A 12,732-nucleotide genomic window follows, 5' to 3' on the forward strand; every position below is an offset into this window, starting at 1 on the left:
CTTTAAAGTATGCTGCTCAGCATTCAGAAGCATTGAAGTGGTTTTCTCATGAACAAAGTGCATTTTAATCCATAGATCTTGGAATAATAATAAGTTCCACAATTGGATGTGATTAAATAAAATGCTCCTGTGCTGAGATAATCTTATAAATGTGCCCCTGCTGTGTACCGTGTAATGGATGTGTCTGACCGTGCAGGAACATGGTCTGATCATACCACAACTCCTGGGCAGGGGAGAGAAGCCAAAGAGAGTATACAGACAGGACAGCAAAAGAGAGTATACAGACAAGATAGCTTGTGATCTCAGCTTCTGCTTTCTGTGAGGTAAAACTTGTTTAAAACAGGTAGATAAATGTTTTACCTCACAGAAAGAAGCAGACTATCAGGATTCAGAAATCTGCAGTCACATAGCGTGACTACATACTTTCATCCCAAGAAAAAGAGGAGCTGACCAAATCCACAAATGGTGTTGTGGGAAAAGATTTAGTATAGTTCTATTCATTTTGACTCCTCCTCATTCTGTGCTTAGGAGTCCAGTGGGCGGTCCTTATTGACATTTCTGATTATGCACATACAGTCACACAGGAAAGGATGCCGATCACTTGTGTGAGCTTATTAGGAGCTTATTGCATATGATTTATATATTCAACACAAATAAAAAAAATAAAGACGCAAATTCCTTCCAGAGATTGTTCCAAACAGTGGGGATGGCTTCTATACTATAACCCGATGCCAAATAACTTTCTGCTGTTTGTGTCACTCCCATTGATTTTTATAATGAAGCAGCAGTATGCATGACCACTGGGCTGGGGTCTTTGTATTGCTCTTATTATTTGTGGTGGTCTAAGAGCTGGAGCTCTTAATCGACTAACATTTATCATCTGTTGACATAAGGTGAAATGTATATATAGGAAATCCCTTCTTAAGACATAAAACTAATAATGAACATTTTATGGTATATAGCTACGGTATAGTGTACATTTTCCTAAATTTAATATTTTTTTTTCTCTTGCATAGATGCAAACTCTACAGAGTTTGACCCAAATACGAAGAATCCAGTGGTGAGTAACTAACCGTTTACATTTTTTTCACAAGTCCAAAATATTTTAAGAAATAAGATTGATAAAAGGGATATAATATTCATGGAGTTAATTCATGCTTGGCGGAGTCTGACCCTGGAACCCCCTCTGATCAGCAGAACATAGAGGCCGCTGCTGACATATTGTAAGGATGCCGTCCATGTGTCCATGTGTGTGCAGCTTCAGTGAATAGCACTGAAGTAGAGCAAAATCCTTATTCCTGAGGATCGTGGGATTTTTGGTGCCAAACAAAGACCACTCACTAATTGATTTATTTAAATTAAAATAGTGAATAGTATTAATGACCTTTATGAATATGTTGTAAATATCGTCAAAATAACTGAAATACATAGTATACAGAGTGATGGATCTGGACAGCTAAAGGCACTTGGAGATACACCACGGTAAGCACTGTATTATGTAACATTTTGGGTGAAAACCCTTTATCAGACATATAAGTTATATTGATTGCATGTAGGTCAAGGGGATCCAGGGTACGGGGTGGGCTTCGTCCAAACAGGGAAAGCCAGGATCCAACTGTATCAAGACCTGTGATGTACTGGTCTTCAGGAGCTCAGTGGTTGGCCCCAGAGGAACTACCACATCTAAAGCTAACTCTAATTCGCTGGGTGTGCCTCCTACCAGTTTGATGAAAACTTTACATAATCTCAGGGACATGATTGATACAGTCCAACATTCACAGACATAGTAAGCTATATGCTAGCAAAATGTCATGGGTGTATCGAGTGTGACAGCCCATGAGATCCTCAATCCTGGGCTTTCTCTTTGCCACAGGGTTCTGTTTTTCTCCAGTCTGTAGAGGGGTTTTTCGGGGCTCTAGCCCTCATCTATGATGATCCTGACCAAAACTCCTTGGCTGAGTCCAGGCTGCGTTGCCTTCAGCAGGGGAATCGGTCAGGGGAAACGTACAGCTCCGAGTTCCGTAGATGGGCAGCCGATACCAAATTAAATGACCCAGCTCTTAGAAGCCAATTTTGTCAGAGCCTTACTGAAAGGTTGAAAGATGCCTTGGCAGTGTATGAAACCCCTGAGTCCTTGGAGGCTGCCTTGTCATTGGCTATACGTGTTGATGGACGCCTTCGGAATAGGTGGGTGAGACTACCTTCTTCGGAGCCCTCTTTTTGGGGTAATGCCCCTTTGCCGGGGTGGGGGTGGGTGGCTGTCTGGGGGTGAACCAGTACTTGCGGAGTTGGATGAACCCATGCAGTTGGGGGGTGCATCTGCGTCGTATTTTTCCCCTGAGATCCGCAAGAAAAAGGGTGTGTGTTTTTTTGTGGAAAAAAGGAACATTTTATTGGGGCCTATCCCTCGATTCCTAAGCAAAAATAAACTTGATTAACCCTTGGTAGTCTGGAGTTGGATAATCAGGAAGTGTATTTATAATAATAATTTTTATTTTTATTGCGCCAACATATTCCGCAGCACTTTACAATTTTAAATTTGTCTTCAACCTGCAGTTCTCGGTTTGTCCTGACAGCTAGAGAGCAAGACTGAGAAAATTTCTGTAGACAGTGGAGCTGGAGTCAGCATGGTTGATGCTGAGTTTGTGAGAACTCATGGGCTTGCTTGCTGTACTTTAGCTAAGCCCATTCATATTTATGTCATCGACTTAGCGCCACTTTCACAGAAAGCTCTGACTCAGATTGTACATAATGTCTTTTCATTATGAGATAATTCCTTCCTATGTCCTGGAGGGCCTACCCACTCCGATTGTACTGGATTTACCCTGGTTGGTGAAACATAATCCGATAGTGGATTGGCAATCCAGAGACATTGTTGAATAGGGAGATTACTGCCATGAGAACTGCTTAAACATTTCCCTTTCTGCACTCTCTATGGAGACCTTACCTGCGTTTTTGTCTGGTTTTGAGGATGTTTATTCTGAGAAGGGGTGTCAAGATTTGTCTCCTCATCGTGCATATGACTCTCCTGTTAACCTGACCCCCAGAGCTAAATTACCAAAGTCCAGACTGTATAATCCTTCTGGCCCTGAGAGACAAGCCGTGAAAGATTTAATTGTAGAGTGTCTGAAGAAGAGACATATCAGACCCTCATCTTCGCCCGTGGCGGCAGGGTTCTTCTTTGTGAAGAAAAATGATGGCGGTCTCCGTCCCTGTTTAGATTTCTGGGAATTGAATTAAATTACCATCCGAGATCCATACCCTCTTCCTCTGATTCCAGATTTGTTCAGCCAGGTTGTGAGAGCTAAGGTATTCTCCAAGTTGGATTTAATCGGAGCCTACAATCTGGTTAGAATCAAAGAAGGGGATGAATGGAAAACGGCGTTCAATACCCCTGGGGGACATTTCGAGAGTCTGGTTATGCCTTTCGGTCTGACCAATGCTCCCGCGGTGTTCCAGCATTTCATAAATTATATTTTCCATCATTTGGTGGGCAGGTTTGGGGTGGTCTATCTGGATGATATTTTGGTTTACTCACCTGATTTTGAGACACATTTTGGGCATGTTAAGCAGGTGCTCCAGATATTAAGGGATAACAACCTGTATGCCAAACTAGAGAAATGAGTTTTCGCCGTCCAGGAGGTGCAGTTTTTGGGTTACCTGTTGTCATCTTCTGGTTTTTGGATGGATCCGGAGAAGATCTGTGCAGTCCTTGATTGGGACCATCCCGAGAACCTGAAGGCTTTACAGCGTTTTCTGGGCTTTACTAATTTTTACCGGTAATTCATCTAAAATTATTTAGTAATTGTGAAACCCCTTACTGACATGATAAGGAAGGGGTCTGATTTTCCTAAATGGTCGAATGCCGCCCAGCAGACTTTTTCCTCTCTAAAGAATTGTTTTGCCACAGCACCTATGCTCAGTCAACCCAATGTTTCTCAATCTTTTATCGTTGAAGTTGATGCATCGGAGGTGGGGGTTGGGGCTGTGTTGTGTCAGGGTCCGTCCCCTGGTAAATGGCTCCTTGCGCATTCTTTTCCAAGAAATTAATCCTCGGCTGAGAGAAATTATGACGTGGGGACCTTTTGGCGAATAAATTGGCGTTCGAAGAATGGCGACATTAGTTGGAGGGGGCTGTCCATCCTATTACTGTTATCACGGACCATAAGAACTAGTCATATCTTCAATTTGCTCAACGTCTCAACCCTAGGCAAGCTAGATGATCCCTGTTTTTTACTAGGTTCAATTTTGTTGTTACTTTCCGTACAGGGATCAAAAACATTAAGGCTGATGCTTTGTCCCGGAGCTGCTCTGGTGGTGTTGACCATGTGAACACTGCCCCGATTTTGCAGAAGGGGGTAGTCTTTTCGACATTGTACCCTGACCTGGATGGTGAGGTGTTGGAGGCTCAAGAGGACGCCCTTGCCTCCTGACCTTCGGGGAGGTTATTTGTACCATCTAATCTGTGCTGTAAAGTAATTAGGAAACATCATAACTCGGTGCTTGCTGGTCATCCAGGTGGTAAGGCAACCGAGGACCTCCTTTCTCGTCGTTTTTGGTGGCCAGGGTTGCATCAGGATGTGGTTCAACATATGTCTGCTTGTAGTATTTGCGCACGTTCTTAAGTATCACATACTCATCCGTCTGGTCCGCATCTTCCACTACCTATTCGTAGCAGACCGTGGACACACTTGTCCAAGGATTTTATTACTGTTCTGCCAGTATCTGCAGGCAAGACTGTGGTTCTGGTGGTTGTAGATAGGTTCAGTAAAATGGTTCACTTAGTTGCATTACCGACACTTTAGAATGCCAAGACTCTTGCTCAGGTATTTATAAATGAGATCGCGAAGCTTCACGGGGTTCCCTCCGATGTGGTCTCAGATCGGGGAACCCAGTTTGTTTCTAAGTTCTGGAAAGCTTTCTGTAATCGACTGGGGCTGCAACTGCCTTCCATCCTAAGTCGAATGGACAGACCGAGCGCATTAATCAGAATTTAGAGACTTACGTCAGGTGTTTTGGCTCCGAGAACCTGGAGGATTGGGCATCTTACTTACCATTGGCCAAGTTTGCTATTAATAATCATCGTCAAGAATCTACTGGCAGGTCACTGTTCTTTGGTGCATACGGTTTCCATCCATAGTTTGGTACTTTTAGTGGGGGAGGGGCTTTGGGAGTTCCTGAGGAGGAACAGTTTTGCTTTGTCGCTCTCTGTGTGATGGACGGGGAGTTCAGAGTAATGTGAGGATCATGGGAGACCGGTACAAAAATATGGCTGACAGGAAACGCTCGCCAGGTCCAGACCTATGTGTGAATGAGTTTGTGTGGTTGTATACCAGGAATATCAAGTTCAAGGTTCCTTCTTGGAAGCTGGGACCTAGATTTATTGATTCCTATAAAATAATCGCTGTCTTCACAAAGGAAATAGAACTAACAGGAGAAATGAGAAGTGACAAGCTTAATCCTCCACTAAGTATGACAAATCTAACCCAAGCTGGGGTACAGAAACGCCTCAGTAACATTAAAATAAACAAATCACCAGGACCTGATGGCATACACCCACGGGTACTAAGGGAACTAAGTAATGTGATAGACAGACTGTTATATCCTATATTTAAGGACTCTGTTGAGACTGGGTCTGTGCCACTTGATTGGCGACAGGCGAATGTAGTGCCAATATTCAAAAAGGGAGCGAAAAGTGACGCCGGAAACTATCGGCCGGTGAGTCTGACGTCCGTTGTGGGCAAAATTTTTGAAAGCTTCATTAAAGAGGCAATTACGGAGCATCTTGATGCTAATAATCTTTTAATCCCGAACCAACATGGATTCATGAGGAATCGCTCCTGCCAAACAAACCTGATTGACTTCTATGAGGAGGTTAGCTCTCGAGTAGATCAGGGGGAACCAGTGGATGTCGTGTATCTCGACTTCTCAAAAGCGTTCGATAGCGTGCCACATAATAGGTTGGTATACAAAATGAGAATGATGGGGCTGGGGGAAAATGTCTGCAAGTGGGTAGCTAACTGGCTAAAGGATAGAAGGCAGAGGGTGGTTATAAATGGAATATACTCAGATTGGGTAAGCGTCACTAGTGGGGTACCACAGGGGTCTGTACTAGGCCCAATGTTATTTAATATCTTTATTAACGACATAGTCAACGGGATAAATAGTAAAATATCAATATTTGCAGATGACACAAAGTTATGTAAAACAATTAATACAAAAGAGGACAGTGCAGACCTACAGAGGGATTTGGATAAGCTGGGTAGGTGGAGCATTAAATGGCAAATGAGGTTTAACGAGGAGAAATGTAAGGTCATACATATGGGAAGGAAAAATGGAAGTCCCCAGTACTCACTGAATGGGAAATCATTGGGGAATTCAGAGATGGAGAAGGACTTGGGCATCTTGATTGATAGCAAACTAAATTGGAGTGCCCAAAGTCAGGCCGCTGCTGTAAGGGCAAACAGGGTAATGGGATGTATCAGAAGAGGTATAGCTGCAAAGGATGAGAACATTGTTCTTCCACTGTACAAAGCACTGGTCAGACCACACTTGGATTACTGTGCTCAGTTATGGGCCCCAATATATAGAAAGGATATAAATGAGCTTGAAAAGGTACAAAGGAGGGCAACAAAATTAATAAAGGGAATGGAGGGACTGCAATACCCAGAGAGGTTGGCAAAACTAGGACTATTCAGCCTGGAAAAGAGAAGGTTGAGGGGGGATATAATAAATGTGTACAAATATGTTAGGGGACAGTATAGAGATCTTGCCCGAGATTTGTTCAAAAGGAGGGATACTACGGTAACAAGAGGGCATTCACTAAGACTGGAAGAGAAAAGGTTTCAGCACCAGCATAGGAAGGGGTTCTTTACGGTAAGAGCAGTGAGAATATGGAATTCACTGAGTGAGGAGACGGTAATGTCAGATTCACTACACCAGTTCAAGCGGGGACTGGATGCATTTCTAGATACCAGGCAGATTTCAGCATATACTTAAAAATAAAATAAAATAGTAGGTTGATACAGGGATTTATTCTGACGGCTGGTTTCAGAGTCGGGAGGGAATTTTTCCTCAGGTGAAGATTGGCTAAATCATTTGGGGTTTTTGCCCTCCTCTGGATCAACTTTAGCAATTACAGAACTAACAGGTCGAACTTGATGGACGCAAGTCTTTATTCGGCTTTACAAACTATGTTATGTTACTATGTTTAACTCACCAGCGTTTCGTCTTGTGCTACCTCAGGCCCTTAAGATCCACAATGTGTTTCACAGGTCTCTGCTCAAGAAATATGTAGAACCTCTTGAGTCCTCTACCCTGCCGCTGCATGGTTGATGGTAATTTGGAGTTTCAAATTTCGAGGATTGTGGATTCTCGTCTCCACTGTCATTCCCTAGAGTACTTGGAGCACTGGGGGGGTTATGGTCTTGAGGAAAGGATGTGGGTTTCGGCATCAGAGGTGAACGTCCCTAGGCTGTTTTTTTCGTTCCCCATCTCTCATCCTGAGAAACCTGGTCCTGAGTGTCCGGAGGAGACTCGTAGTAAAGAAGGTACTGTCATGGGTGTATCAAGTGTGACAGACAGTGGCTCTTGATCCGGCTGTAGAAGGTCACTGCGCTTGGCATTGCAGATACCTTCTTGATCCTCTCATCTCTGTAGTGTAGTGATATCCTTCTTCCTTTAGGACCAAGCAGCTATCTCCACCTTCTACTGCTAATTGACACACCCTTGCTTGGTAGTTAAAAACTCTGTGTCTCCAGAGAGTCGCCGGGTATAGTTCTATGTTCCTCTGTCCATGCCTGGAGTACTAATAGTCGGCTAGTTTTTTTTGGACTTCCCTTGGAGGACAGTTAGCTTGAAAAGACGCAAGAGAGATAATGCCAAGTGTATCCCCTTTGTTTGTTTACCTTGTTGTCTTTAGTTACAGTGGTGCCTTACAAGTGTTCACCCCGTCCCATCCCTACCTAGGGCCAAGCTCTAGGAACATTCAGGGATTATTTTTCCTCCTCGGCGATAGGTGCGGAACCTATATAAGGATGATAGGGTATTTAGGATGATATTAGATCTTCCTAGTGGTCTCCACTCCCCCTTTCCCTAGTTGTTGGGCTTCCTTCCCCCTCTTACTGTCGTTGTAAACTTGTTCCTTCCCTCACCTTGCGGGACACAAAATGAACAGATTCATAGTGACCAGCATTTAAAAGAGACCTATCACTTGCTTTTAAAGTGACTCTGTCAGCAGGTTTTTTCTATTTAATCTGAGAACAGCATAATATGGAGCAACAGAGCTTGATTACAGTAATGTGCCACTTAATAGGCTGTGTGTTGTAGTTTCAATACAATCAGCAGGAGATTATCACTACAGGACTAGGTGTCATGTGCAGGCAGTCAGGCTAATCTGTGTAACTCCATCTCAACTACTGATTATCATCTTGCTGACAATCCGCAGTGTACACTGGAAGCTGCCAATTAGTGCTGTGGGTGGGGTTATACGCAGCATTCTGAGTACTGCCACATCTACAGCAAAGAATGCCGAGATTGTAGCAAAACTATAGCAAAGAGCCAAGTAAGTGACACATCACTGAATTCAGGGTATTTGCCCCTACATCATGCTGCTCTTAAATTACATATCAAAATCTGTTGACAGATTCTCTTAAAGTGATCAAAAATTATTAAAATATTTTCAAAACCTGACTAATAAAAAAAAAAATATTTAAATAATTGCAGAGTGTGCAGATTGCAGGTTCTAACCTCTGGCAGGGCATGCATACTCTCTGATGGCTCTCATCATGTACAGTCATGGCCAAAAGTTTTGAGAATGACACCAAAATTATATTTTCACATGATCTGCTGGCCTCTGGTTTTTTTTAGTGTTTGTCTGATGTTTATATCACATACAGAAATATAATTGAAATCATATTATGAGTACCAATAGGTTATATTGACAGTTAGAATGAGTTAATGCAGCAAGTCAATATTTGCAGTGTTGCCCCTTCTTCTTCAAGACCTCTGTAATTCACCCTGGCATGCTCTCAATCAACTTTTGGACCAAATCCTGACTGATATCATTCCATTCTTGCATAATCAATGCTTGCATTTTGCCAGAATTTGTTGGTTTTTGTTTGTCCACCCGTCTCTTGATGATTGACCACAAGTTCTCAATGGGATTAAGATCTGGGGAGTTTCCAGGCCATGGACCCAAAATCTCTATGTTTTGTTCCATGAGCCATTTTGTTATCACCTTTGCTTTATGACAAGGTGCTCCATCATGCTGGAAAAGGCATTTTTGGGCGCCAAACTGCTCTTGGACGGTTGGGAGAAGTTGCTCTTGGAGGACATTCTGGTACCATTCTTTATTCATGGCTGTGTTTTTAGGCAAGACTGTGAGTGAGCCGATTCCCTTGGCTAAGAAGCAACCCCACACATGAATGGTTTCAGGATGCTTTACAGTTGGCATGAGACAAGACTGGTGGTAGCGCTCACCTCTACTTCTCCGAATAAGCTGTTTTCCAGATGTCCCAAACAATCAAAAAGGGGATTCATCAGAGAAAATGACTTTGCCCCAGTCCTCAGCAGTCCACTCCCTGTACCGTTTGCAGAATATCAGTCGGTCCCTGATGTTTTTTCTGGAGAGAAGTGGCTTCTTTGCTGCCCTCCTTGAAACCAGCCCTTGCGCAAAGAGTCTCCGCCTCACAGTGCATTCAGAAGCACTCACACCAGCCTGCTGCCATTCCTGAGCAAGCTCGGCACTGCTGGTAGTCCGATCCCGCAGCTGAAACAGTTTTAAGATACGATCCTGGCGCTTGCTGGTCTTTCTTGGGCGCCCTGGAGCCTTTTTGACAACAATGGAAGCTCTCTCCTTGAAGTTCTTGATGATGCGATAGATTGTTGACTGAGGTGCAATCTTTGTAGCTGCGATACTCTTCACTGTTAGGCCATTTTTGTGCAGTGCAATGATGGCTGCACGTGTTTCTTTAGAGATAACCATGGTTAACTGAAGAGAAACAATGATACCAAGAACCAGCCTCCTTTTAAAGTGTCCAGTGATGTCATTCTTACTTAATCATGACTGATTGATCGCCAGCCCTGTCCTCATCAACACCCACACCTGTGTTAATGGATCAATCACTAAAACGATGTTAGCTGCTCCTTTTAAGGCAGGACTGCAATGATGTTGAAATGTGTTTTGGGGGTTAAAGTTAATTTCCTGGGCAAATATTGACTTTGCAAGTACAGTAATTGCTGTTAAGCTGATCACTCTTTGACATTCAGGAGTATTTGCAAATTGCCATTACAAAAAATGAAGCAGTAAACTTTGGAAAAATTACTATTTGTCTCATTCTCAATACTTTTGGCCATGACTGTATAACACCGCTGCTGTATTCCCAGCCGTAAAATTTCACAATAACTAGTAAGATTTGATGTTTTCAGTCTATGTTCCAGAGTTTGTGAGTATGTAGTGGATTTTAGTGGTCAGTTTCTTCAAACTGGATAATTTACAAAACTATATTTTGAAAAACCTAACTCTTTCCATACACTTGATGGCTGATTTAATCATAATCAAGTGCCTCTAACAGCTGCGGGTGGATCCGAGATCCACTCGCGGCTGTTAACCAGTTAAATGCCGCTGTCAATCACTGACAGTGGCATTTAACATGCGCCCATCAGAAGGACGTCACAAATCCTACCCATCAGCGCCCTTGTCACTTGATCGCGGGGCACCGATTGGTGGTCATGACAGCCGTGGGTCTGCAGAAGACCTCGCACCTGTCATCACAATGCTTCTGTGAATGCCGGTTTCTGGCTGGCTTTCATAGGAGATTGTGCTTTTTGCTATAAATAACAGTGGTGATGCACTGCTATGTACAGCACAGGCTATCCGATGATCCCTGCTTCAAGTGTCTAAGGTGACTATTAAATAAAGGAAAAAGGAAAAAAAAAAGTTTTAAATAAAAACCCACAAAAGTTCGAATCACCCCCTTTTGCCCCATTAAAAATAAAACAAAAAATAAATAAATACACATATTTGGTATCTCTACGTTCAAAAATGTTCGATCTATCAAAATATAAAATAAATTAATCTGATCTGTAAACACCGTAATGGGGAAAAAAAAATGCTATCAAAACATCATATTTACCCAAAATGGTATCAATAAAAACGTCAGCTCAGGGTGCAAAAAAATAAGCCCTCACCCAACCCCTGCTCCTGAAAAATGGAAAATTTACAGGTCTCGGAAAATGGTGACAAATGCAAAAACTTTTTTTCTTGAAAATTTCAGAATTTTTTTCCAATACTTAAATAATAGTAGAAACTATACATGTGTGGTATCTGCGTACTTATACTGACGTGGAGAATAAAATTGCTAGGTTAGTTTTACCATATAGTGAACATCGTAAATATAAAACCCCAAAAAGCAGTTGTTGAATTGTACTTTTTTTGCCAATTTCACCGCACTTGGATTTTTTTTCCCGTTTTCCAGTACAATATGTGGTAAAAATCAAAAGTATAACTCGTCCCGCAAAAAACAAGCCCTATAAGCGGCTATATTGACAAACAAAAAAAAAAAGTTATGGCTCTTGGAAAAAGGGAAGGAAAAAATGAAAAACGGGAAATTGCCCTGAGGTGAAGGGGTTAAAATAGTTGGCTCCTCTTGATGATTACTAAGTCTATTTTGACATTATATTTGAGGCAGAAGAGCAGTAAATTGACCAGGTATTTCAGCACAAAGCCATGTCATGTTGTATAAGTGAAATCAAGTCTGTTAACAACATTTCACCCCCAACCTATTTATATGCACATATACTGTAGCTCTATCAAAGCTAAGTCCAGCAACATCTTTACATGGCCAGTCCATTCCTTTGTTATTGAGAAGTCAGTGTTTGAATTGATATGTAAATGGCTATGGTAGATCTGAAGCCTCTGTCACTCCAGCTCTATTCCCCTTTCGCCTTTGTCACTTTAACTCTATGCTCCGCCCAGTGCTGCCTTCTCTTACTTGACTGACTGCTCCTTTGTCTGAAGTTGCACATCTTAGAGGCTGTCAGTCAGGCAGTAGGAGGCAGTTCTCAGAAAGGAATAGAGCTGGAGTGACAGAGGCTTCAGATCTACTGCCTCATTTGCATATCAATTAAAAATCTGATTTCTTTGTAACAGAGGAATGGACTGGCCATGTAAAGGTATTACTGGACTTGTCTTTGAATGAGCTTCTTGCCCGTATAAATAGTTAGGGGTGTGAAATCCTGCTGACATGTTCCCTTTAAGTCTAGTATTTTTTCATATGGATCTTCAACTACAGTGTAAAAGTTATCGTTTCAGTCTGTATCCATACTAGTGAGGTGTTTTGATGGCCATGATTTTGAGTCCTATTTAGTCCGGGTCATTAGAGGCCGCAACATCCAGCATGTTTTATTTAGTCTTAAGAATTGATGTTTCATGTGTATTCGTATACATACAAGACATTCTCAGCTGTTGTTTACTATGTTTCTATGCCAGTTATTTTTTGGCCAGAACACATAATATGACTTAAAGCCAGAATTCCTTTCCAAATTCTACGGCTGCTTAGCCCAAATATAGTTTTCAGCACACGCTTGTTGAAGTCTGTGGGATGTTCAGAGTTTCCCAGCACAAACTGAGCAGATTATCACTGATGCAGAGTTTAGACAAATTGGCTAAACTAAGAAATCTGAAGATGTAAATCAGTCTGGAAATGTAATCGGGGAAATGCTCAGTATTTA

General features: G+C 42.2%; 1 protein-coding gene across 2 annotated transcripts in view; it reads left to right on the forward strand.

Annotated features, from left to right (window-relative positions):
• Positions 1-12,732, forward strand: part of CTPS2 (CTP synthase 2) — a 235,292-nt gene that overhangs the window by 100,209 nt on the left and 122,351 nt on the right. For both annotated transcript variants that reach the window (XM_073668039.1, XM_073668038.1), the window contains one exon: positions 1,017-1,060. In XM_073668039.1, coding sequence (XP_073524140.1) covers positions 1,017-1,060 — 44 coding nt within the window. The remainder of the gene's footprint in view (positions 1-1,016; positions 1,061-12,732) is intronic.

This window comes from Phyllobates terribilis, unplaced genomic scaffold, assembly GCF_046119375.1.
Source record: "Phyllobates terribilis strain yellow unplaced genomic scaffold, ASM4611937v1 Scaffold_2__4_contigs__length_985480577, whole genome shotgun sequence".
Classification (NCBI taxonomy): domain Eukaryota; kingdom Metazoa; phylum Chordata; class Amphibia; order Anura; family Dendrobatidae; genus Phyllobates; species Phyllobates terribilis.